Source organism: Lycorma delicatula, chromosome 1 (genome assembly GCF_047948215.1).
Source record: "Lycorma delicatula isolate Av1 chromosome 1, ASM4794821v1, whole genome shotgun sequence".
NCBI lineage: Eukaryota > Metazoa > Arthropoda > Insecta > Hemiptera > Fulgoridae > Lycorma > Lycorma delicatula.
The window spans coordinates 253,384,421-253,410,800 of record NC_134455.1 but is presented as its reverse complement, the minus strand read 5'-3'; the positions used below and the strand labels follow the sequence as shown (position 1 = coordinate 253,410,800).

General features: G+C 31.4%; 1 protein-coding gene across 1 annotated transcript in view; it reads right to left on the bottom strand.

Moving 5' to 3' along the window:
- Window positions 1–25,982, bottom strand: part of LOC142317810 (uncharacterized) — a 37,256-nt gene extending 11,274 nt beyond the window's left edge. The window contains exons 1-3 of the mRNA XM_075354360.1: window positions 25,925–25,982; window positions 16,780–17,619; window positions 7,600–7,725 (exon numbers count right to left, since the gene is read on the bottom strand). Of these exons, the coding sequence (XP_075210475.1) occupies window positions 7,600–7,725; window positions 16,780–17,619; window positions 25,925–25,982 (1,024 nt within the window). The remainder of the gene's footprint in view (window positions 1–7,599; window positions 7,726–16,779; window positions 17,620–25,924) is intronic.
- Window positions 25,983–26,380: the final 398 nt, after the last annotated feature.

Here is a 26,380-nt window from a genome sequence, read left to right as displayed (position 1 = left end):
TTTTTGATTTTAATCAATAAGGACAATTTTCTTTTTACTGACAAAAACGAATCGATTAGTAAATCTATTAACATAAAAATGAAGAAAGGGTGTAGATAAGTATTTAATCATCATTTGAAATACCATAATTAACTACTTTTCAAGTCACTTCTTTCCTCATCTAAAATTTGATTTATAAAAAATTTGTTCTGTTTTTTTTTTTACCTATAAACTGCTTATTTTCTATGTAGACAATAAGTCGCATGCTCGAAACATGTAGGATTTTTCTTGTTTTATCTTTCTTTCGCATAAATCTACGAGTAATTTGTTTTTCGTATATGTATAAAAGGGTCTATCACAAGCATTTCCCTTAAATTAAAAATATCAACAAAAAAAAATAATATAGTGAAATAAATTTTAAAATATTATATTTAGAACATAAATAAAAAATTAAAATAAATATCTGAAATTGCAGAAAACAAACTAAATTTGCGCTTTGATCTTCAATTATGATTCGTATCATGTTTGCATTTGCTAATGTTTCAAATAACTTATCATTCAATTCTTTCGAGTTTTTTATCTTATTAGATTATCAATTATTATTAATATTAATAGATACAAATTTTTTTGTCACGACTAAGTTAAAAATTTCAAAGTTTTTTTTTTTTTAATTGTTCACATAACAATGATTTAAGGATTCAACTAAAACACGATTTATTTTGTTTTATCGCTTTTACCAGTTACAAAGATTTGTAGAGAATGAATAAAATTTTTGAATAAGAATTCTTCGCTATAAACGTATGCAGGTATTAACGATTTTACACAATGTAAATTTTTAAGAAACAGCAAGATCCATTTTTCATAAAAAGAGAGTGGGAGGTGGGCATCTGCCTGTAATTGCCGTAATGAATAATTACATATTGACTAATTGCCAAAAATATAATTAATTTTGCTGCATAACAACAGCTGATTTTATATATTTTTATAGGCAGCCAGTTACTATTATTTCATTTTTGCCGTTTCCATAATTATATAGACCGTTACAAAGTTATTAAAATAATTGCTAAAAATGGTTTATTGAATGAAATCGGATAATTATTTGAGATGATAAAATTTAATGCATGTTTTCCTTAGGTTCATTTTCCTTATATTTTTTATGCGTGTATTAATTTCTGATACGGTAAACGCCGGCGCAATTAGCAATAAACGGTTTTTACTATCATTTTCCAAGTTAAGTTTTAGATCTAAGTGCTTTATTTACAAGAATTCATTGAAAGTAATGTGGAATTGATGATTAGTTCAATGTGGTCAATAGAATTTGAAACGCATAGTCCACCAATAATTTGTCTTTGAAACACTGAGTTTTTTTAACGTTGACCATTTCCATACTTATTTAACATTCTTAAGTTTTCACTTTCATGTAGTACATTTAAATTTTAGCATATGCACAATTAATTAATTTACACTTCGGCTTTGTATTATCTATTTATTTAATGTCGGTGTGTAAAAATTGCGAACAGTTTCGATTAGATGGTGTTACGAAAAGATTATACTACTTAATACAATTAATTTCTTAAATACTACTGCTTCTGGAATTCGTAATAGTGCTGGTAATATGATGATGTTTTCATATGAGATGCGAACATCATCTGATGTTCTTTTATTTAATTTGATTTATTTATATTTAACTCTTATTACACAAATTTGTTTAATATTAGACAATACTGTGATAATACTAGTGCTTCTGTTCCTGTTTTCTTTATTGAAAGGAAAGTAGTAGGCCTAAACACAAATGAATGATTCACGTAAATTGTGTTTGCGATGATATAGGTCTTTTCTAAGTATATTGCCGTAAATTTAATATTCTTTTCTTGAGCGCATAGTAAGGTTCATTACTGTTAACTTCCTATCACATCTTCTAAAATCGGATGACTGTTTTTGTGCTGTTACTTAAATGCAATGAACGATTAAAAATTCGTAAAATTGTTCAACTTTTAATCGACTAATTTTAATTTGATCAATCGTTTATTGATGAATTTTAGTATTAGTTCCCAAACAATGCTTGATAACAATTGACTGGAGTAAAGCGGATACGGATTGTGCAGGGAAGATGCAAGGACAGCGTGATAAAATAAAGAATTGTGGAGGATCGTAACTGCAGTTATTGACATTCAGTTTAAACCATGGTATATTTTATGGAGAAATGACTTATTAAAAAGTTTGATTCTAACTAACTAGGAATTAATTAATAAGGGACTATCTCAATATTTGAATATGGATGTGGCTTTATTAATAATACAACTTTCCGATATTTTATTCTGACAATATCTTATAAAAAGCAATATTGCTCAACAAAAATATCAAGTATTAATGAGAGAGAGGTAAAGTCATACAAAATAAGAAAAATTAACTTTCAAAGAATCAAACAATTGTACCCTCTAACTTATCGTTTACGAAAATAAACTTCGATAATAATTTACGCTTCTCTCCTCAAGTAAAAATATAGTTAGTTATGTAAAATATAGTTGTAATAAATTGTTAATTTTATTCTAAAGATTTAACTCTCATAAATATTACTAGTTTAGTAATTACAAAATGATGAAATCCTACTGATTCAGAGTAAATCCCTTTGTTATGTATATTATAGTATGTACGTATATTTTTTGACTATCTGTTAGTATTTACAATCGGTATCTAAAAGGGAACCGTAAGTAAATTTGAAATGACAATCACGTTAAGAGAGTCCCCGACGAAGTTCCCTCATTAAAGCAGTAAAAAAATTAACCGGATATAAAATAAAAGCACTTGTGCAGGTGGTACAAGTAAAGGTCAACACTTACCATAGATAAAAAAATCAAACGTAACATGGATAAATAAATAAATCACAGGAAGAAAAAAAAATAATGTCATCCATACGAATATGTGAAAACAACATTATAGATAAAAAAAATAACCATCGGTAAATAGAAATAGATATAATCCTTAAAGTGACGTTCACTATACAGTGACAGAATTATCCTGTTTTTTTCACTCCTAGACTTTTTCTCCAGGTCACTCCTTTGGTTACATTTCCCAAGTCCAGCACATGGAAAGGTTTCAGTCGCCTGATGTCATCGCCGATGTCCAATAAATTTACTGCCAGATAAATTACATGTTTGTCTAACTTCTGTTTGTAATTTTAGCCAATTGTTTGGATATCTTTGTAAACAGAAGGTATGTCAGAAGGTAAACAGAAGGATAGTCATGAATTTCTCTACCCCGAAAAAACCTCTGTTATGGTCTTCACCAGTTTATTTTGGATTTTTAAAAATTATCTTAATACTTCTGTTACTCGTCGTATTCCATAGCTGGACTCCATATGACCTGATAGGTTTAAGGATAAGTTTTTCGATTAACAGTTTATTAGATAATGATCAGTTTAACAAGTTTAGTTCCCTGTACTTGATCTCAAGCTCTTTCCTCTTTTCTTCCAGATAGCCCTTTCATGTTTGGCAACGATCAAAATGTAGGCCGAGAGAACGTACCCGTGTGAGAGAAGTAGACGCCATTCAGGTGGACCCGTAAACAATCGCTCCTTCTCATTATAAATATTACATGGCTCGATTTGTTCTGATTCACCCTCATGATCCATTTTGTCAGTCACGAGCGATCTCATCAAACTCTGATTGTAGTTTAGCAGGCTTAATTCGGATCTTCATCAACATCATTTAGGATTGCCGTGCCGTCTGAAAACGATGCGACAATGACGTAATTCGGAGCAAGAAAGTCTGATATGAAAATCGAATACAGAACAGATCGCAGAACCCTGAGGAACACCCGACTTCGTATCGAAGAACAGTTCCTAATTGAACTTCTGTTTGGAAAATCGCCCATCTAGGTAACTCCTCAGAACTATGTGGAATGGCTGAGGGAGATTCTTTTTTAGTTTAGATAGCAGACTAGGCTGCCAGATCTTATCAAAAGCCTGCAGAACATCCAAAAACGCTGCTGACCAATACTTCTTCTCCTCCAAGCAACAGGTTACCATGGTACCAGCCCTATGGGTCTGTTCAATGGTAAAGTGCCCACTCCTGAAGCCTAATTTATTATGATCTGGTATAATCTCCTCTCGCTCCAAGGTAGGCCACAGTCTCCGGAGAAACAGCTTTTCAGACAAGGTGAATAATATTAGTAGAAGACTTATGCAACTGTAGGAAGTAACATCACGAGGAGATTTACTTGACTCTGCGGGAGACCTTCTCAGATGGGAACGTGTTGTTAAGAGGATTCCAATGAAAAGGTCTGTTATGTATCAGATGGCCTTGTACGGAAGCATACTAGCATCTTGCTAATAAATTGTCTTTTGATTTCGCCACGTTCCGTGACGTATATGAAGATTTTTTATTGGCAATTGAGAACCCTTCGGGAGTATTTTGAAATGGATCCCTAACCCACTAGTTACTTGCTACCAAGTTGTCGTCAGCAAGAAAATACTTTTTTTTTAAATTCTTTGCCGATATGGATTAATGATTTTCCATGGTTACAAAAGCAACTTTCGCATATTGTTCTTCAGCCTTGTGAGTTTTAACATTCATCCACATTTGCAAACATTTCTAGGTAATTTGCTTGAAATTGCTGCTCCCAATTTTCTACAAAAAGCATTAACTTTATCACTCGTATCCAACATATGTGTATTTGCTCCTTGGAGTTGAAAATTCAAGGTACTTAATTTCTCGAATATGTCGAGTGAGTATATCAATTCCATCACCATTAAACCATCTCGAAACTTCTTTGATTCCGGTTAGTTTTCCTCTTCTAGAAAAATGGAGGTTTCATCTCTTAATTCACGCTGCAAAAATTTCCCACGTGATAACCATCTTGCTTTGCAGTAAAATAGTAACACTGAATGTACTGCACCCATGACTTGTAGAAAATATTCTTGATTTTAGCGGCCTTATTTTTACACAATTTACTACGGTTACGACCGTCATTAGCACAATATTCAGACCAGGACTCATTTCTTTAGAAGGCAGAGGTTCTCTGTGGATCATGCAATCTGTCCAGGCACACTGTAGAAATTTTTGTTTCACACGTGCTTGTATACTTTGCAATCTTCCAGATATTGAACGAACTCCATTGGTGCAGATTCCGACGCAAATTTTCTACTCTATGCTTGCCTTGTTTATAAAACAATTTTAGATAGCAAAATAATGCGAGTGCTGTTGCTTTGAGCTCTGTTGGTTTACAGAAAAGTAGTTCTTCTACTGCTGACATACCATCACAAAATCGAACATAAGCAATGAAATGAGCATTTTTATTGCTAACTGTTGCCTCATCAAGCTGAATTGAAAACAATTTTTCACACACTTCCCTAATAGTTGTTGCTGTACATCTTCAGTTATATCACCAATTCGGCGGGCAAAAGAAATGATTTGATAAAGGATGGTCTGCAATTGTTTGGCAAAATTATTTCCAAACATAGTTTCTACATCTGAATTGAAGCTGACAAAATAAGCCCATACCAATGATGTGAGACTTTTTACATCTGGCTATTTTATAAGAAACTTTGTAAGAGACAAGTAAAGCTTTTTCATTCACAAATTTTTTTTTTTAAATGATGTGAATGACACACAGGGGCCTTTCTTTTTCATTTACATCAGTACTGGTAAACCCAAAATTTAAATATTTTTGAGAATACTTTCTTGATTCTATTTTCGGATCCACGCTCCTCTGTGCACTTGTTGATGCTTTACTTTCGTCTAACGCCCGCTTATTACCACTTAAAAATTTACCCATGATTCTGATAAATCTACTGCCTTGAATATTTAATACCGTGAATTGCAAATAACACACAAATTACAACTTACACATTCATGATAGATTCGATAGAGAGAGAAGGATCAACTCAACTGGCTCTAGCTGGAATTGAACGAGGTGGAGCATTTATACTTGTATGCGCAGACAGCTGCACAGACGTTCCAGAATGTTCGAAACAAATCGGAACTTCTCGGTATGCCGGGAGAATGTCTATCACGTCCACCATGTCGGTGGACGTAAGATATAGAGAAATAGAGATTCTGGTTCTGTCAACGCAGTGGATCGGTTTTGCCAAATATCAATAAATTTACTTGTTATTGGCAATTTGCCAGGTTTGTAATTAAGGTCGTAGTGTTGTAACTTTAGCGTTAAAATATTCAAAATACATTATTATTGTATACGTTGTTACTGTATGAGAGGGAGGGCACGATGAAAATTATGATTGAAAATCGGGTGGCAAATACTGAAAGGTTGAAAAATGCTGCCATATTGTCTTCCCTTCCTCGATTAATCCTAGCATCTCGCCATTCTGGTAACGGCTTAATTGCTAGAGATACAGAAGTCGGTCTAGAAATTCATGCATTTCATCTTCATTAGGACTCTATACGTCCAGCAGTGAAAGACCTTGCTCAGATGAGAAGCAATAGGTCTGCCTTTTCAGAGTCGCTCCTATCCCATGTCCCCACTTGAAGCTTTCAAGGGAGGTGATGTAGGTTGAGCCTGCCGGAGATGGCGGCTTTCTATAAAGAGTCTGTCACTATTCAGGGGAAAAAAGATCCTAAATGTACTCCTTGAATGTTTCATTTCTAATGTACTTCAATAGTCATTTTAATTTGCGTGCCGCTCTGTTAAAAGAAGTCCTATCTTTAGGCATCCTGTAACATTGCCACTTTATCCTAAGCCGTTCGTCTAAAAGTGATGTCTGACATCTCCGCTGGATAGTCCGTACCTTCCTTTCTTCATACCTCTCTTCTGGTGTCAAGCGCCAGGCCTCTTTTTGGATTACTGAGGTTAAAAACTATGTTGTTGCATAAATAACCCTTGTTCACTTCAGCTGTACAGGTACAACCAACTCCTCCTCGATCCAGTTATGATGTGAACCCAGTAGGTCTTATTGTGAAGGAGCAAATTATTTTTCTTCATTATCAACGTCATTCTGAGGGTGAGTGTGGAGAAGATAGAGTGACACAGTTTGCAGGTGGCCGAAATACTTCTGTCCTTTCTTGGATAGTCCACAATACTATGTTATTTTTAACTGATGCAAAGTTTCCCGAACACTACTTCGGAAACTTTGCATTGCCTGAGTCAAAACATGCTGACCATTTGCTTCCAGATTTAGGCCAAGTAGTAGTACCCCTTGCGACGTGTTGCACCCGTTGTCTGCGTTTAAGTAACTAAATTTTACATAAGTTGAACCTCAGAACCTTCGATTTCGAAAATCAGCTGTTAAACAATTCATTTGCGGCGAGTTAATTATTAGACCAGCCCTGACGAATCCACTAAATAAAAAATAAGACACACACACACATACACTAAAAATATTACAAATAACATAATTTCCTTAAAAAATGCTCTTACAAAAACTCTCAAGACTAACGCACAAGTTTCTATTTCATAGAAAAACCAAAAATTAAACGCACTATAAAAAATACCTCTTCGAAGTAAAAATGTTTACTGTTATGATTACAATAAAGAAAGAATTATATAATAAACAATAACAATATAAAATAAATATATTTTAGTAAGATAAAAAAAAAAATTAATTCAGCACTGAATAAAAATTAATTATACAGTAAAATTACAAAAAAAAAATTATCTACATACCTTCAGCATCCGCATTTCCGTCACTTTCATTTGCATTTGGATTTTCTTCTCCAAATACTTCATCAACAATTTCATCAATTAGAAAATTGATATTCATTCTGTCGAAAGGGGATACCACTTTCCCGTCTGAGAACAAACAGAAAACATTCTTTTTTTACCAATTCATACATTTAAATAATATTAATATATATTTTGTTTTAGAATGTATTTTTTTAATTGTACTAGAATAATCTGTTATTGTGATCAGGTTTTGTATCCTAGAGAACGTGAAGCTCGAAATAAACTTTTCAAAAATTTTACTTATTATTTTTTAACCAGTTAGTGAATATACGGGTAAAAGAACTGAAGAATCATAAATCTATGATGGATTCACACACACGCGCGCGTGCGCGCGTGTACATGAGAACACGCGTACATACACACACACGCGGGTACGCGCGCACACGACTACGGGTGTGTATATATATATATATATATATACACACGTAAATACACATTGTAGGTGTTTGAGAGGTCTCACTCACTCACTCACTCTCTCTCTCCCTGAATATATATGAGAATACCCTATATTTCACGTTTAATATCATCTTTGAAACTTCCATTTAATAAAAATATGGATGTATGCGTTTGACTTAAGAGTCAAACGAAAAAAAAAAAACATTCATTGAAATACAACGAAGTTTTGCAGTGGCTTTTTCGAAGTTTTTCTGTTTTTCGGTAGGCGACGATTTATATTTCCATTTTTTTATTTTTTTTAATCCCTTATATCTCTTAATCATCGCTCAATGAAGTGGAAAGGTATCACTTGATAATGATTTGGCAAAAACTTGCGACATCCGTTCATTTCACACTCTTAAATTATTCCATATTACTGACTGAATACGACCAATATACCAAAAAAATTAAGTATACCACGAAAGTAATAAATCTGTAGAAAGATTTACTTTATAAATGAAAAGAAAAAATAATATAACCCTCTTCTTGTATTGACACCAATGAACAGATTTTTGTATGACTAGTTTTATTCCAATATTTTACGACTTAAGTAATACATATTTTCTCATTAATATTATAATATTGTTAATGTTCCACTGAAAACGTTTATAACTTAAAAAATATTTATTCAGTATATTTATATTTTAAAAATTTATTAGGTTACTTTATCATGACTATGAATATTTTTGCCAGGGAAATAATAATTTTCACAAAAATTGGTGTTTTTTTTTTATCAATGAAAAATCTTGAATAACGTGTAGTTGAGGAACAGACTTGTTAAGTTGTCTTTATTAATATCATTGCAATAGGTACTTTAATCTCTTGAATATTATATGAAACGGAACATATACGTAGCCGACATTTAGGGTGGAATGATAACATTACTGCCTATCATCCAAGAGATCTACCGCTTGAATCCTGGTGTGACTTGTTTATTTCATACTCATGTAATTTCTCTCACAAATTCGAGCAAGTGTGGTGATTTTATCATTAAATATAATAATAATACTTTGAATTTACTATACAAAAGTTAAGAAACCGTACACGTGAAAGTATGTTATAAATTCTAATAAGAACTAGTATTAGACATATCATTTTAATTTTATTATTAAGATAAGATTGATATAGATATCATAACTTTATGTACACACGTATGTATAAAACATATTTCAATAAAGAAGTTGGAGAATTATGCAAAAATGAATTTGATTTTTTTGGTCTAATTAAATTTTAAGATGACGTTACTTCGGTTAAAACTTCATAAATTTTTTTTTGCCATTTACTTATAAAATGGTCAGTTAAAAATGAAATCTATATTCATGAAAATTTATAAAATATAGAACGAAAAGTTCAAAACTCATTTTATACTTGATATTTTATCTCTAAATAATTTTGGGTAGGAATCATAAACAAAAAAATTGATAATAAATAGGGCAAAAACATGTAATAATAAAAACATGTAATATAACAAATACATATTTTTTCCTGAACAAAAATAGTTCAAGACAAAACCGCAAATCAGAATTATTAGTCAAAAGCACAAATTACTCACCGAGGGTGAATATGGCAACGTTACATTAAAAAAAAAAATGTTTATTTTATCTCTCTTTCTCTATTTTCCCCTTACCGACCGAGCTGGATACTGCAGGATTAACCTTAGCACAGCTCAGGAGGTTGTCCTTTTAACTCAAACGGGCCTTCACGTCCGCCGGCAGTACGTCCGGTACAAGTCAGCTCGCCGGTTTTTATCTTTCATTTTTGCCTGCCTCTAACCTTTGAAATTAGATGGCCAAGCCCGATTATGTCGTTCCTGGGCCTCACCCCAAAGGCCGGGTCTCGGTCTTTATGCCTCATGCCTCTACCATGTACGATCCCTAGAAAGCGCTGTGGCGGGTCTGGGTCTTTTCTTTCCTGCAATTCGTTTGGAATCGTCCTTCTCTTCAGCGCGTGTTATTATCTGTAGTGCTATCCCTCACCCATCGCCATTTCGTCCTCCCTGGCCTTATGCTCCAGGTTTTGTGTAGTAAGTCCTGCAATGGCTTTAAAATGCTCCTCGTTATTCAGCATGATTTCAATTAAAGTATCAGCTGTGAAAGGTGCTGTTATTTGAGTGCACCGAAGACGCATGACTTCCCGCTGTTGACAGTCGAACATGTTATGTTCAGGGGTGTCTGTTTCTCCACAGTAACGGCAGAGGTCATTTTCTGCCCTTCTTCTTCCGTATAGGTACGCCTTGAACACACCATGTCCTGTCAGTAGTTGGGCCAACCAATAGTTTAGTTCTCCGAACTTACGGTTGACCCACAGGTCAATCTGCGTTACAAGGCGATGAGTCCATCCCCCTGTTGAAGATTGGTCCCATCGCCCGTGCCACTCCTGTATCGTCGCTGCACTCCTAGTACACGCCTATCCTTATCTATATCTAAGGCCTTCCCCCATACTGACAACCCATAGAGAAGTATGGAGTTGACGACGTAGCAGTAGAGCTTCTTTTTGCTCGTTCTGGGGCCTGTGACCTTTCCTAGTAGTCTGCTAAGAGCTCGCATTGTCTCTCCAGCTTTGCCTGACACTTTTTCACATATGACGAGAACGACCTTCTGTGGTCCAGCCATATCCCCAGGTACTTAGCTGTTTCCACGTGGGTAATTGAGGCGTCATCAATCCTTATCAGTATGGCCTTCTTCCAGCCAAGCAGACGAAGGTCGTTTTGGCCCCAGCGAGAGCAAGACCCTTGTCCAACAACCGCATCTTTACTCGCCTTATGACCTCGTTAGCCGTCGTGTCACTTCTTCAACTGTTCTTTCCGAGACCACAACAACGAGGTCATCTGCTAAAGCTACTGGAGTCACTCCCTCAGGTAGTTGAAGGCGAAGGACATCGTCGAAGACGGCATTCCAGAGAGTGGGGCCTAAGACTGAGCCTTGGTGCACCCCGCATGTGATGGGGATGCGGAGCCTCTGGTCAACGGTGTCATACAACAGATACCTATCTTCCAAGTATCTTTGTTTGAGCGGTCTAATGCCATTATCGATCCCCCTATCCTTAAGGATCTGGAATACGGCCTCCCAGCGCAGCGAGTTGAATGCATTCTTCACATCCACTGAAATCATATGACCACTGGAATTCTCCTCGTGCGCCTGGTTCCAGCTGCTGCCTCTGATGCCAGACTGAAGACTTTGTTCACAGCGTCTGGGGCAGATCTCCTTTTCCTATAGCCGTATTGGCTGTTTGAGATACCTTCACTGTTCTCTATACCCTGTTTTACCCTGACGTCTATCATCTTTCCCAGCAGCTTGCACAATGTGTTTGTTAGGTAATAACTTGGTGATTATATGCAGAAATTTCACGTTAAATGATTTTTATCATATTCTATTTTAAGATAAGATATATTTTATTTACAGCGTTGCTAAACTTATATAACTCTTTACCTTCTTTGTTTATCCCGACTTGAATATGCCCAAAAGTAGAAATCATTTGTGCATTTGCCCTTTTACATTCCTGACAGAATTTGTGATTATGTCTGTCACCAATTATTTGTTATTACTATATAATTAGTTTATCTCTGTGTATTTGAAAAAAGTACGAGAAAAATAGTTTTAGAATGAATTTATTTATAATGGTGTTGTTCTCTGTTTATTTTCAATTGTTTGAAAAATAAAATAATTTATCGTTTTTCTTTAATCAAGTATCGATACAAACATATTTTAATTTATATTTTTAATTGTGCCATAAATACAAATTGATTTTTCTATTTAAGCTGCTATTCAGCAATACGATTTCTTTTATGATATTTAGCAACCTTATATTGCTCATTTTAAGTCTGTGACAAAGCTCTTAACGGAGGGTAACTTAGACAACACACTAGCTTCGCGTAATCAATGTTAATTAGTCAGCATCGGCAGACAAATTTTTATTGTATTATTTTTTAAGTAAAAGTAACATTATCATCAATAATGTATTGTTCCTACATACTTGAATTGGATTAGGTTGAAATGGTGTTTGATCATCTTAGTCGCATTTCGCAAACAGTGAGCGTTTTCATTGGGTACATTCGTTTCGTACCGAGTTAAAATTTGTGAACACAATAGTGTATTTGCTTTGAACAAAACTTAACCATTTACAAAGATTGTGACGAGCAATTTTCAACCGCTGACGCTTGGGTACTAAAAGTTTTTCTATCATTAACTTACAATTATTACATGATTTTATTGCACTATCCTCGCCATCTCCCTCTCCAAATCCCATTATGTCGTTATCTCAAAAAAATGTTTAAATGCCGTTTCTATCTTTACGGCTTCCTATAATAACAACCATATTTTTTCCTAAAATCTAAATTATTGTTGATAGAAATTTAAAGCCAAAATGTAAATAAACCTTATTTTTAATTTTACTACCTAATAACGCTGAACATTGTATTTTTTACTGTAGTATGAAACATAACAGTGTAAAAGATTTACGCTGTACGTTTCATGCTTGAAAACGTTCATCTTCGGTGGATGGGTTTACATAATCTACACTAGTTTAAAGATATTACTGATACTAAGTTATTTTTTAACGTTTTAAACTTTTAGTTACTCCAGATAATTTACGTTGTTTTGCTAAGTCATTAATATAATTTCTGAAGTAAGACTTGCTCAAAAGATTAAATTACTCAGTTAATATATTTCTCATTTCTTATTTTAATAAATAATTATAGTTTTATAAAATCATTGTTTATTCGTTTTACTTAATAATATAATACTTATCCGTATAACATGCACTTTCCCTGTCAGAATGCTTCATTTAAGCGAGTTCAAACAAGCAAAGCATGTTTTAGGCTTGGGTTTCATAAAAGATAAATTACGGTCAAATTTCTCCTAGCTCTGCAAATTAATTATACTTAGATATGATCTTACTTCAAACTGTCTGTTACTTAGCAACTATTCTCAAAAATTAATAATAAAAAATTACGCTTACATTTTATTTAATGAATAATAAATTAATTTTTAGGGTGAAAAACCTGACGTCTGCTGTTTCGAATAATTGCATCGGCCGAAATACAGTTAAGAAAAAATATTAATATTTAAGAAAAAACTCAATCGATTTTTAAATTATGGCACTGATACTTACGGCAGTGATTATATGTTTTTTATGCTTTGATATTTAACAAATTATATTGGCAATAAAAATGTTTTTTAATAGTTATTTTACTTAATCTCGAATACGTATACTATGTGTATACACACACACACACACACACACACACACACACACACACACACATATATATATATATATATATATATAGAGAGAGAGAGAGAGAGAGAGAGAGAGAGTAGAATTAAATAATCTGTTTATGTGTTTAGAAAATCTACTGAAAATTTTTTAGAATCAATTTAATATAAAATTATAGTTAAAAATCAATTGTAACAAAAACACATTTTTCAAAATAATATTTTTTTTTTTACATAGCTTTATTTTCAGGCAAATAAATTTTTTAATCGCTATTTGTAGAATGTTTTTTTCTTAATTTAATCGTAACTCCGAATTCCAACCTGAAAATTGTTTTTTTACTTATTTGAAAAGCATACAAGAAAAGAATTTCAATTGGCGAAATTCCAAAATATTTAAAAAAATCGTTTTTTAGAATTGACAGAAGTTTTCTTATGTTAACAGATAATATAATTGATAACATCAAGGCTTTAATGAAGAGCTTAAAATTAACCTGTAGACTGTAAGAAAACCCGAATGTAATTTTATAATAATACAATATAATTTCTGTGAACCGATACTACCGAAATAAATATAAAAATTTTTAAAATGATTTGATTTCAAAATATAAAAATGTCGATGAGTATCATTAACTACCATTATTTAGAATAATTGAAGATAAAAAAAAAGTATATGAATATGTGAATGGCTGACTAATGGTCGGTCAGCTTTAATGAATACTGTACTATGATATTGTATGACAATAAGTTAAAATTTAGTTAAATTGAATTAAGTTAAAATTAATTAACAGTTAACGGATTTTATTCGCCAAACAGACAAAATTTGTATTCAGTGTTCAAAATTTGTATTCAGTGTATTCAATTTATTCGCATAAATTATAAAAAAAATAAATATTTGGTATCTTTATTCAAGGTGCCAACAATGGAGGGAAACTAATAAATGTAAATGTATTTAGCAAAATTCCGAACCGAGTTTAAATTACTAAAAACCATTTTTATAGTAAATAGGAAGCTTCTAGTCACCCTACGTAGACTTTTCTTAGAATACTGTTGTGTTGTGTATTCTTAGAATACTGTTAAGTGTATATATATGTGACGTTTAATTAAATGATACAAGTGGGCACTTCCACATTGATAAAATTGTAATTTAAAAAAATCGTTATAACTACAATTTTAAAAGAACTATAATAAAATAACAAATATTTTCAAAATTTATCTGATACATATTAATGCAGTTTGCAATCTAACTTGTATATGTAATAAATATGAATAAGTATTTGTAGGGTCAAATTTCTATAAATATATTATGTACAAGAAATAAAGAACTCTGTATGTATTTTAATTTAACTACTGAATTAATTCTACTTAAAGCTTTAAGCGTAAAAAATCAGCACAAAAAGTTTGCTCAATTCCCCACAGATTTCGCTATTCTCAAACCTTTCTAATATCTGCTTAACCAAATCATCGAGAAGTAACACTCTCTACTGGATATTAAATGAACCCGTAACAGTTGTAAAACTTAAGAAAGAATCTATTTGAAAGGAAAAAATGTACAATTTCATTTTACTTACAGTTCTTTTTTTTACTTATAATTATAGAATTAACGACTAATTTTATCTATAATTAAAAAATAAGAAAAAGATTGTCTTCCTTGTTAGTAAATGTATTTATCAGTAAAAGGGCTTATATTACGACTTATTAAGAATTATTTTGATAGTGAAATGCGTTACGAAATACATGATCAGTATTTTTAATCAGTTTTACATTAAATAATATTTGTATTCAGAACAAAATCCCCCCAAAGTGTACGACTTAGTTTCAAAATCTATATTTTTATATACGAACAGTAATAAAATGTAAAACACTCTAGGATTATGAAGACGATACACCGATTATTTTTCTATTTCAGAATCTATGTGAATAGAAAGAAACAGGATTAATTTAAAAATGTATTTTCCTATAAAAAATTTTAATAACAATTAAAAATATTGCAACAGAAAATTTACTTTAATAATGTTTGAATGTTTTAAAATATTATTGGTCAGTTAGGATTACTATTAAGATCTTACTAGTATTGTTTTCAGAGAAAAACAATAATGAATTATTAAAAAAGTAAGAATTATCAACAAAAATATAAATAAATAAAGATAACCAACAATTACTACCACACAATATATTTTACATAAACTAGTAAAATTATTAATTAGGTAATTAAACACAATGTTATCGGCTAAAAGAAAAACAAAATATTTGAAATTATTAAGTATAATTAATTAGAGTGTAAAACATGTGTATGAACATTACTCTCAAATTTTAAGATAATAAATCAAAATTTGATACAAATACTTTTATTGATTAAATTTTAAATATCAAATTAATGAATTTTGATAAGAAAAACACTATCCGGCTTTTATGGTTATTTTGAACAAATTTGGAATTGTGTCCCATCAATTATAAGGCACGCTGCAAAATAATTGTTTAGTTATCTTCTCTTTTTTTCAAAACTAAACTTAATTTTGAGGTCAAGTTTTCTGAGTAGCTTAGTCTCTCTGAATTTTGTTACTTTAACGAATCTTTTGATGTACAAAATGTAGCATATTTCCTTTCATTATACATCGCAAATTTTTATACGTCAACGATAAGTTAAAAATGATATTCTTGACCTTTTCTATTGCCAGAAATGCTTAAAACAATCTTTTATTAATCGTGGTTGGAGACATGACTTGTAAGTCTTTTTTCGAAAAAAAAATCCCTTCCCCGCCACTACTATAGGTTGTTATGGTTAAAAAACTGACTGTATGATATTCAAATTACGTACATTATTTTTTTGTAGTAGGTTAAATAATACTATTATGCATTAGGATTTATAAATTCAAAAATTATTTATTCGGCATTGTTTATTTTAGAAGCAAAATATTTTGATAATCAAAATGTTCCTATATGTTATGGAAGTAACATAAATTTATTCTCTAATACCTTTCTCTAAAGCTTGAATGGATTACTATTACAAATAGCAAACATTTTTTATCTTTAAGCATGTGCATTTAAATTAAAAAAATATGTTTTTCTCTTTTAAAAAAAAATCTATTCTCTGGAGTGTGTTAATTAAACTTTTCTCAGAACTAGACTCGTATATTGTTTGTATGATTACCCAATTTTAAATCCAGTGTTGAAAACAATGTACAACTGTGCAAAATCAAATAATTGTTTTTAAGAAAGCATTTCAATTTGGAGGTAAAATAATTATTGATGCAATTTATTTTTATAGAATAACACTCGAAAGGATTATAGACATATATTCCATTAATAAAATAGACAGTTATTACGGAAAATTCATGTATATTTTTAAATGGGTGAACGAATTTTTACTAATAATATTTATTTTTGTAGTAACATTAGTCGATTCGTTAAAATATTTCGTCATAAAAAAGGAATATAAAAATAATATTATGCACTACATAATCTCATTTCTTACCTTTGACTTGCTGATTATGTGTTTCTTCATCTCCTCCCTGAATCGAACGGTTGTGTAAAGATGAAAATGCGTTCTTTTTCTGCTTTCCCTTGATGTAAAAATTTAGTAACTGTTTACGTAGAAGTTTCGATTTCTCAATTTCTTCGTCAGATAAACCAGAATTTTTATCCGATTCAATGTCAAATAATGCTTCTACCTTCTTTTGAAGTACCTTCTGCGCATAATCTTTTCGGTTAAGTCTGGAATAATCATCAGTGACCTTTATGTGGGTGTTATTGTTGACAATATCTTCGTTTGTACTTTGTGTTTTTGTCATATTTGCCCTATAACTTTCCGACCCGTGATGTACGTTTGACGTTTGTTTTAAATATTCTTCTGATCTCTTCATCCTTTTCTGTTTTACGTTACTTCTCGTAACACCTTTTTTCCGGATCTCATACTGATGCTTTTTAATTTTGTCTTGATAATAATCCGTTTCAAGTTTTATACCGTTCACTATAATTCCTTTTGATCGTCCTGATCTTCTTAGAATTCTTTCGGTTTCCTTATTCCCATTATTATCAAAATCATTTACTTTCTTTACTGAATTATTTTCTTTTAATTCACCTGCGTTAAAGGATTGCTGAATTTTAATCGGCTCATCATCTTTTTCTGCAAAATAAAAACCATTAGACTGTTTTTCTGGTGATGCTTCTTCAAATTTTGTCACTGAATTTGATTCACTTTGAATATCCATCGAATGGCTGTCTTGGAAAGGAACATCAGCTTTAAATAATCTACCGACAACCGGATATAATCTTGAATGTTTTGGTACATGTTTTTTTACGTCTGACGCATCGCCTAAGTAAAGTAGTATGTTTAATAAATAAAACACTTTAACTTTTTGTAAAAATCGGAAGTCCATTATTGCACTTGGAAAGTAAATAATTGAAGTTATGAATAAAAAAATACAAACTGTGTGGTTGATTATGCGACCAAATGGCTAGCAATTGAACTGTACGGAGATTTTATGCGCGGGTCTGAAACAATGTTGGCATGTGGTCATTGCAGGTCATATAGGCTGGACGGTCAATTCAGTGTTGTTCACAGCAAGAATTAACCTGGACGGTACACAGTACATTAAACGAATATTAATTACCGAGAACAGTATTTCCGCAACGTAGTAAGAATTGTAGCATACTTAAGTAGAATAATGGGTTCGACTCGTTCACACTTCAAAAAAAATATTACTCGTTCGTATTATGCATTCATATTTATTATTTGTTATTTTATTAAGTTTTATTTCCATTAATAATATCTACGCGGTAAAATAGTTAATTTTATGAATACGCGTGAAAATGATACTTTACGAACGCACGGCTAATCAGGAAGAAATTAAAGTAATTTATATCATTTAATTGTACGTTCAAGTGGTATGAGAGCGAGATCTATTCAGCGGGTTCTTATTCGTCCGATCAGAGTAGATTCCTGTTAAGGTTGTTCTTTTTAATCTGTCTTTCTCATCACTAACGTTTCTTTCAAATAAATTTTTCCATCACGGAGAATCGTAGGAAAGAAACAGATAAAGGTATATAGTTTCACAGAGAATGGTAGATTCGAGTGTGTTTTGTTTAGCAGTTTTCCTACCGTTCTTAAGTCGTTAGTAAAACATAAAATTAAATCTATCTCATTGTTACTAATTTGTGACAAATCTATGCCAATTATGGTAGGCTATACCGTACTTCAATTTTTTTTTTTTAACTGAGTTCTTACTTTCTTCACTTTCTGTTATCACGTGTGTAGACTGTACTTTTCCAAAATTTCATTCCAAATTTCCTTAAAATAATAAAAATTTTGTTTCATTCTACATCATCAAATGTCTTCTTTAAGTACAGAAACGCCATATATATGATTTTTATTTTTTTTAAGCTTTTCTATAAAAAATTAGTTGTGACAGGATGGGGATTAATCATTTACAGTTGATCTTATTAAAACCGTATTGTCTTCACCAAGAAATTCATCTACAATATATACTATTCTTTGTAAATAATTCTAGTGAGTATAATTACAAATGAACTGCTAACTGATAATAAGGTAGCTCTCTTGTAGGTAGTTTCTTCTGTAAAATAACTATTATAATTTTTTTTTTGGTGTATAAGGAGTATCGTCACTAAACAGTTCATCTTTTACTCTGGAACTCGGATCGTTCCACAATTAAACAAATCATTAATTTATCGTATTTTATTTGTAATTTGGTTGGTTATGATAGATCCATAGTATAAATTTAGTGGCCAAGCTGGACTTGACAAGATCGATTACCGATAATAGCGTTTACGCCAAGTTTTTGGTGACCAGTACAATAAAAATTTTAAAATAGATTTAGAAAAATATGTTAATTTATTAATGTTATTTTCCTAATTCTTGTATTGTAAAAACATATTATTGATATAAAAAACCGATTGTGCATGGGTGTTTATTATTATTATTTTTTTTTTTTTTTAGAAAAAGTCTGTACCATAAAAAGAGACCTTTTGAAATAAAACACCCAGAAGAGAGTTAAAATGCAGTATTCATAAAAAATTATTTAGAAATTCAATTGAATGAAAAAAAGTAAGGATGGAAAATTACCCTTTTTTTACTCTTTTTCATACTTCGAAATTAATAAAAAATATATGATAATACTATTATGTTTCAAGAATAAGTGAAAAAAAATCTTGTTTTATTAATAAAAAATCACAGTAATTATTTATTACTTTATCACCAGATTTTGGCTAAATTGATATTTACCTTTCGCTATTAGGCATTAATTCAAGATATTGTATTGATACAATGGTGATTCATAGACAGAAAGTGTCAAGGGAAAAGTAAAATTATTATCAGTATAAAATACATAATACAACTACTTAAAATAATAAACCCAATACTAAAGAAGTATTCTGTAGCTCTCCTCTCATCAACCTTATCTTTGAAGGTCTTCTGCTACCATGTATTCCTCAATAAAGAAGGGCCGCTTTCAAATTACTCGTATCTGGTTGGATTTCTATCAAGAATATTTAATGATACAATATCTAAACCAAGAAACTTACCATCTTCATAGCAGGTAACTTAGCAAAACAAGTATCAGATGTTTTTCAACTCTTGCTCCGCTAATCATAGAGTATATCAAAATTAAATTAAATACCCCGGATTATTACTAAGTTCCTAAATGCATTGACGCTGCTTTCGAATACATCGAGGTCAGACTTTATAGAACTTCAAAAATTAAAAATAAGTATTAAAAAAGAAGCAATCCTTTCTCCAATCATCTATAATATATACATATATCTAACTTATAAACTTCAGATGATAAACCAACAATCACTAACAAGAACTACGTAGTGTATGAAAATTCTATTTATCTTTTTAAACGCCTAGGATTGTTTCCTTTAATTATCTCTACAGAGTTGAAAAATAGTTTCGAAAGTGAAGGATTAAGAGCAATAACAATAAATTAATTGATTTTTTCCATTATACTACGCTCTTTTTCTCCACTATTGTTAAAATTGTAGATTCCTAGAGAAAAAAATGTAAATTGCTTTGGTCTTTGGGTGTATAAGGCTGTAACGTTGACCTTCATATTAAAAAGAGCTTGAATTGCAAAAATTATTCAAGATTTCACTCGACCCGATTAAACAATTAACTATCATGAAAATTAGCATACCTGGTAAGATAATTGAATTAATTAACGTAACACTAAATTAAGATCTATTTGGATGTATGCATTTAAGGTATTTACCATAATGTAAATACCTTAAATGTATTTAAGGTATTTATGGATGTATGCAATAACCGTAACGGATAATTGACGACCTGGCCTAATGAAAAAGAAATAAAGAAAAATACGTTCTTTAGTAATTAAATAAGAGTAATAAGAAATTATAGATTCACAGAACTTTTTGAAAAAAAAAGATATCATTACTTGATTTCACGTCTGAACGCAAAAGGTGGACGTGTTTAAAAGGAATATCACAGCAATACAAATGGTAGGGGTATGCTTTGACATTTGCATGTGGTGCAGGACCATTATTGACGTAATGTCGATCTGACCTGGTAGTATGGAGAAACTAATCAAACAGTTTTGGAGGGAAATAAGAAAAATTAAGCACATGCTATTCTCTAGGGAAAGTTTCTATATACAACATCCAACTATTCGGTGCAGCGTCTAGAATGTGTCAATATAGAATCCTAATCATCAATATCTTAAAAACTGACGCCCCTTTCTGTATAAAAAATCTCAAGTTACCCTCGAACCTTTGAGTATCGTTAATAAATGACATTCTAAAACTACACTGCAGACGATCCTAATCTGGTCTTTTTATTCAAAATAATCTCTTGGCCAAACTCCCGCAAATAAAAGACTTTGACGTAACTGTAATGAGTATATAAAACTTTCTTCCATTCGTCAACATTTTAATCTGTATAATAAACACTGTTTTTTTTACGCGCGTACGATTTTCTTGCTCACTCATTTAACCATTAGCTAAGCAGCTAAAACGTATGCCAGTAATTTTACATATACTTACCACATATTTATTTTCATAATTTTTTATTTGGTAACATTTGTTTTTGATCCGTATTCAGTATTCTATATTCAAATAATGTCTCCATATTCAAGGAGAAATAAAATTCATAAAAATGTTTGCGACATACTCACTTATTTTTCGTAAGAAGAAACTAATAAGTGGAAAAGAAAGCCCATACATGATACAAATACTCGTATATCATAAAAATTTCTGCTATTCTTTTATTTTGTCTAACTTCAGATATAATTATTACGAGTTGTACAGCAACACCAATAGTATTTCAAAGCCAACAAAACTGAATAAAATAAGCTTATCTAAATAGTTCAGCATAAAATATAACTGTAATCGAAAACTTTTCAAAGAGTACTTAATTGAAGATTATTTTAATTTTACGAAATATCTAAATGAAAATGTATTATTTTTATATTTTTCTTGGGGAAATGACTGCGTATAATTTAGTCTTATAAATTAAATTTGGCCATATATTCAGTATATGTACATATTCATTTATATATTTTGAAAAGGTGGTTTTTCAGTCCTGTAAATAATTCTTACACGATTTGGCCCTATGTAACCTTTTGTTGTAATACGTTTAACTCTGTTATGTTTTAAGCTCACGTATATTATAAAGAATATTTCGAGTATGTCACATTGGCTTTACTGTGACGAACCCCGGTAAAACTCTTACAAATTTATGAATATTAGTATTATTTTTTCAAAGTTTTTTCTAATTTGTTTTTTTACATTGTTACAGAAATTAAATTTTAATTAATTCATTTCCATAGTAATGTTAGTTTGTAAATCATTATTTATTAAGTAATTCTTACTTCGTTATTGGTCTGTAACTAAAATCTTGGCGATACTAATTTCATTCTAACTCCGAATTAAATAATTTACTTCTTATCTTAGTAATTGATTAATTAAATTTTAATGTTTTTTGCTCTTTAGTGTTTTTCGTTTTAGTGCTAAAACTAGTTTTGAATCATCTTTTTATTTACAGATAGATTAAAAATAATTCAAGTCTTGTAAAAAAGTGATGAATTACTTAATCCAATCGTGGGTTATACTAACACCTACAGTCTTAACAAAAACACTTTTATAAGTTATGTCAGTGAATTTCATCATCCTCTGCGTAATATCTGAAACATAAATAGGATAGTAACATAAAATAGTATTCAGTCAAAATGTGAGCTGTTTAATAATAATCAGTTCTATAAAATATAAGCTGCGATCGAGTAGTACGCGCAGAAATTCATCTTTGAATTTTATGAAAAAATCTATTAATTTTTTTTTTAATATTAAGCGCATAATATCGGCAAGGTTTTTTTGTGTTTAATTGAATTTCACTGTTTTTAAAAAAAGAAGAAACGTTGATACTTTTGTATAAGCTTGGACGAGAATATTTTTACATTTTTTGTTTTACAGATTAAATTACTAAGTAGTTTATAAAAATGTGTGATTAAATGCAACATATGTGCGTGTAAAATTTTTTTCTAGTTATATTCCGTAACTGTATCTGATTATCTCACTAATGAGTTATGTATAATCATTTTTGACAAAATAAGACAAAACATATATTTTAAGTTATGTAAGGAACAACTGATATTAGTTGGAATCGCTTTTTCTGAAACGAATGATGTTCATTTTACATAGTTCCGCGGTAATAAAGTGAAAATATAGCCTAGAGGGCTGAATTACCATCTGCACAAGCTTGGAATATAAGCTTGGCATGCTGATGCGAAACAGTGTATTTGCCTCGGTAAAGAAAGCTATGAAAAGCTCTTCATTCCTTAATATCATAGCAAGCCTGGCATGAAAGTTGTTGTTCTTGAGAATGGTTACACTGTTATTTTGGGAATCGTTCTTTGTTACCTGAAATCCACTGGTTACACCATATAACATGCATACAATATATTCAGAATTTGTAGGTTATTTTAATGATAGATGTTTCCTGTCTTGGAAGTACATATCGGTTGGAGTTTCTTCAGTCGGTGTGACAACGAGTGGTGTCTCTTCCTTCCTTGACAACTGACTCGTTTTAAAGAATATTCGTATTTTCTGAAGAAATAATCTTGCTTTCAGAAGGCAAAACTAAATTCCTCCTTCTATTCAGATGCAATTTTGAAAATATTATTATTTTTACCCACGAAGATTATTTAAAACACAAAAAAAATAATGTCGACGTAGAATGGTTTCGTTTTAAACATCCGATTTTATTTCGAATCATAATACTCACTTATATCGTAATTTGTTTTTCATCAAATAAAAGACATGTAGACCGGCAGGCTGTGACATTGTGATATCTTCATTACAACTTACAGATTAAAAATACTATACTTAATTGTATAATAATTCCGAGAGGATAATCAATCATGGACTAGTGTTATTTGCACATTTTTCAATTGTTTTGTAACTGAATTTAAAAAATTTCCGTTTTAAGAAAAAATATCGAAAAAGATTATTGAATACTAAGATATTAATAATAATTGGGTATCCCTTATAACCTGATAATTCTACAACACATCAGAAAAAATCAAATATATCGTAAGGATATAAATATTTAGCGTTCAGCTGGAACCAACCTTACTTCACTGTTTTAAAGTGATCCTAGAAATGAAATAACACGTAATGCAGCTGAAAAGTTGGCCTCCTATTATGTTTTTCTTCTTTTTTTATAATAATCCTTTATAGTAAATTAGTTTAATAGAAATTAGCTGAACATTATACTTTTATTAAATATAAAATAAGACATCTTTGAAATTATTAATTATGAAAGGAACCCTGTGAAATCAATAAAATTATATTTATCTACTGCAAGAAAATTATGGAATTTCATTAACTTATTTCGTGTTCAAGCATGTGATGTAAAGATTTTAAGAATAAATTCGTAGTAAAAAACTAAAACTTCCTCAACACTACTTTCTAGACTTGTGGAATTATCTTGAGAGTCATTTTGCTCAGGTGAAATGTAATGACGAGTTTTCAAGGTTCTTTGAGATTGGGTCGGGTGTCCCACAGGCTCTGTGCTGGGCCCTGTGTTGTATTCCATATTCGCTGCGGACATTTCGGTTCTGGATGATTGCATCGTCGCCACGTTTGCTGATGACACTGCTATCCTGGCCTAGCCTCATAGAACCTATTAGATTGTGTCAGTGAGTGGCAGAAAAAGTGGAGGATTAAAGTTAGGTTAATAAAGGTAAGTCGAGGCACGTCACATTTGCTATGCGGAGCGGTGACTGTCCCAGTGTGTACTTCGATGGTGTTTTGATCCCGCAAACGGAGACTGTGCGGTATCTGGGACTTCACCTGGATAGGCGTTTGACCTAGAAGTGTCACGTGAGGATGAAGAGGAAACAGCTGAACGCAAGGTACACGGAACTTCATTGGCTGCTACGGAGGAACTCAGGCCCCACGTTATCCCACAAGATCTTAATTTATAAGGCTATCCTGCACCTAATCTGGACGTACGGTGTAGAATTGTGGGGAACGGCTAGTACTAGTAATGTGAAAATTATAAAACGATTTCAGAACAAAGTAGCGAGGGTTATTGCCGAAGCGCCGTGGTTCACGCGGAATGATGAGATTCACGATTATCTGGCGCTCCCGTCGGTTCGTGAGATTGCACAACAGCGCAATGTCAAATATCTGCAGAGGATTAAGAATCATGTAAACCACTTTGCAATTAATCTACTTGATAACAGTAGAGATGTCCGACAGTTGAAACGTGTCTACGTGCTCGACTTGGGTCTACGTAACAGTTTGGAACCTAACACCGTCAAGTTTAGTGGTTTTTTTTTTTGTCTTCAGTCATTTGACTGGTTTGATGCAGCTCTCAAAGATTCCCTATCTAGTGCTAGTCGTTTCATTTCAGTATACCGTCTACATCCTACATCCCTAACAATTTGTTTTACATATTCCAAACGTGGCCTACCTACACAATGTTTTCCTTCTACCTGTCCTTCCAATATTAAAGGACTATTCCAGTATGCCTTAGTATGTGGCCTATAAGTCTGTCTCTTCTTTTAATTATATTTTTCCAAATGCTTCTTTCTTCATCTATTTAAGTTTAGTGGTGTAGTATCTAATTTCTTGTTACTTCTCTTTCCTTTTTATTTGTTATTAATGTTTGTTTTGTGGACTATATGGTGCTGAAATTAATGGTTTGTGATTTATGACTGAGCTTGAAATTTCATATTGGATTATTGTAACTATTTATTGTGTATTATTTATTTTGGGGGTTCCTTAAGGACCTCCTTATCACGTACTTTTGTCAGGAAACTTACTTATGGCTTCGCAGGAGAGCCGATTGTAATTATAATTCTTATCGAGCCAAAGAAAAAAATTCGTAGTAATTCAATTACAAAAGTATTGTAATTATTTTACATTTATTCCCAAGCAATGAAGATATCGCTAATGAATAGAATTAAAATTTCCTATGTAACTTGCTTATAAGTTTTTTATCAATATTTATTAGATATTTTACACAAAATATGTTATGAAAATTATTTCTTTGACAGCCATGTTTCTGTATAACTTGTTAAAACTTTTTAACACTAAGAAACACGTTTCGACAAAGTAAGTTTTTGGCAGTACTTTTATCTTACCGGATATCTCTTCTACACCGATCGTGTAACTAAGATCTGCACTTAGTAAACCAATCATTTTTTACTTCCTTGTACGAAGTATAAGGATATGTGACGTACAACGTCACGTATACGTCGTGTATAGTAACGTACGTACACGTCGTGTATGTACGTATGTATCTCGCATAACTCAAAAACGATTAGCCGTAGAATACTGACATTTTAAAAAATTTGGTTTTGGAGTTTTCTTAACTCCAGTAATAAGCTCTCATTGAGAGATTTTCAGCAATATATGATAACTGCTACTTATTTTCATTGGTTCCAAAGTTATAGCCCAATAATATTTAATTAATGGATCTTACAAGGGGAAGGCACATCGGCGAAAATCCAACTTCATTTTATTCTTTTATTTTTTAACTTTTTTAAATTTAAATATATTGATTTATTAATCTGTGGTTGTAAAAAAAATACGATAAG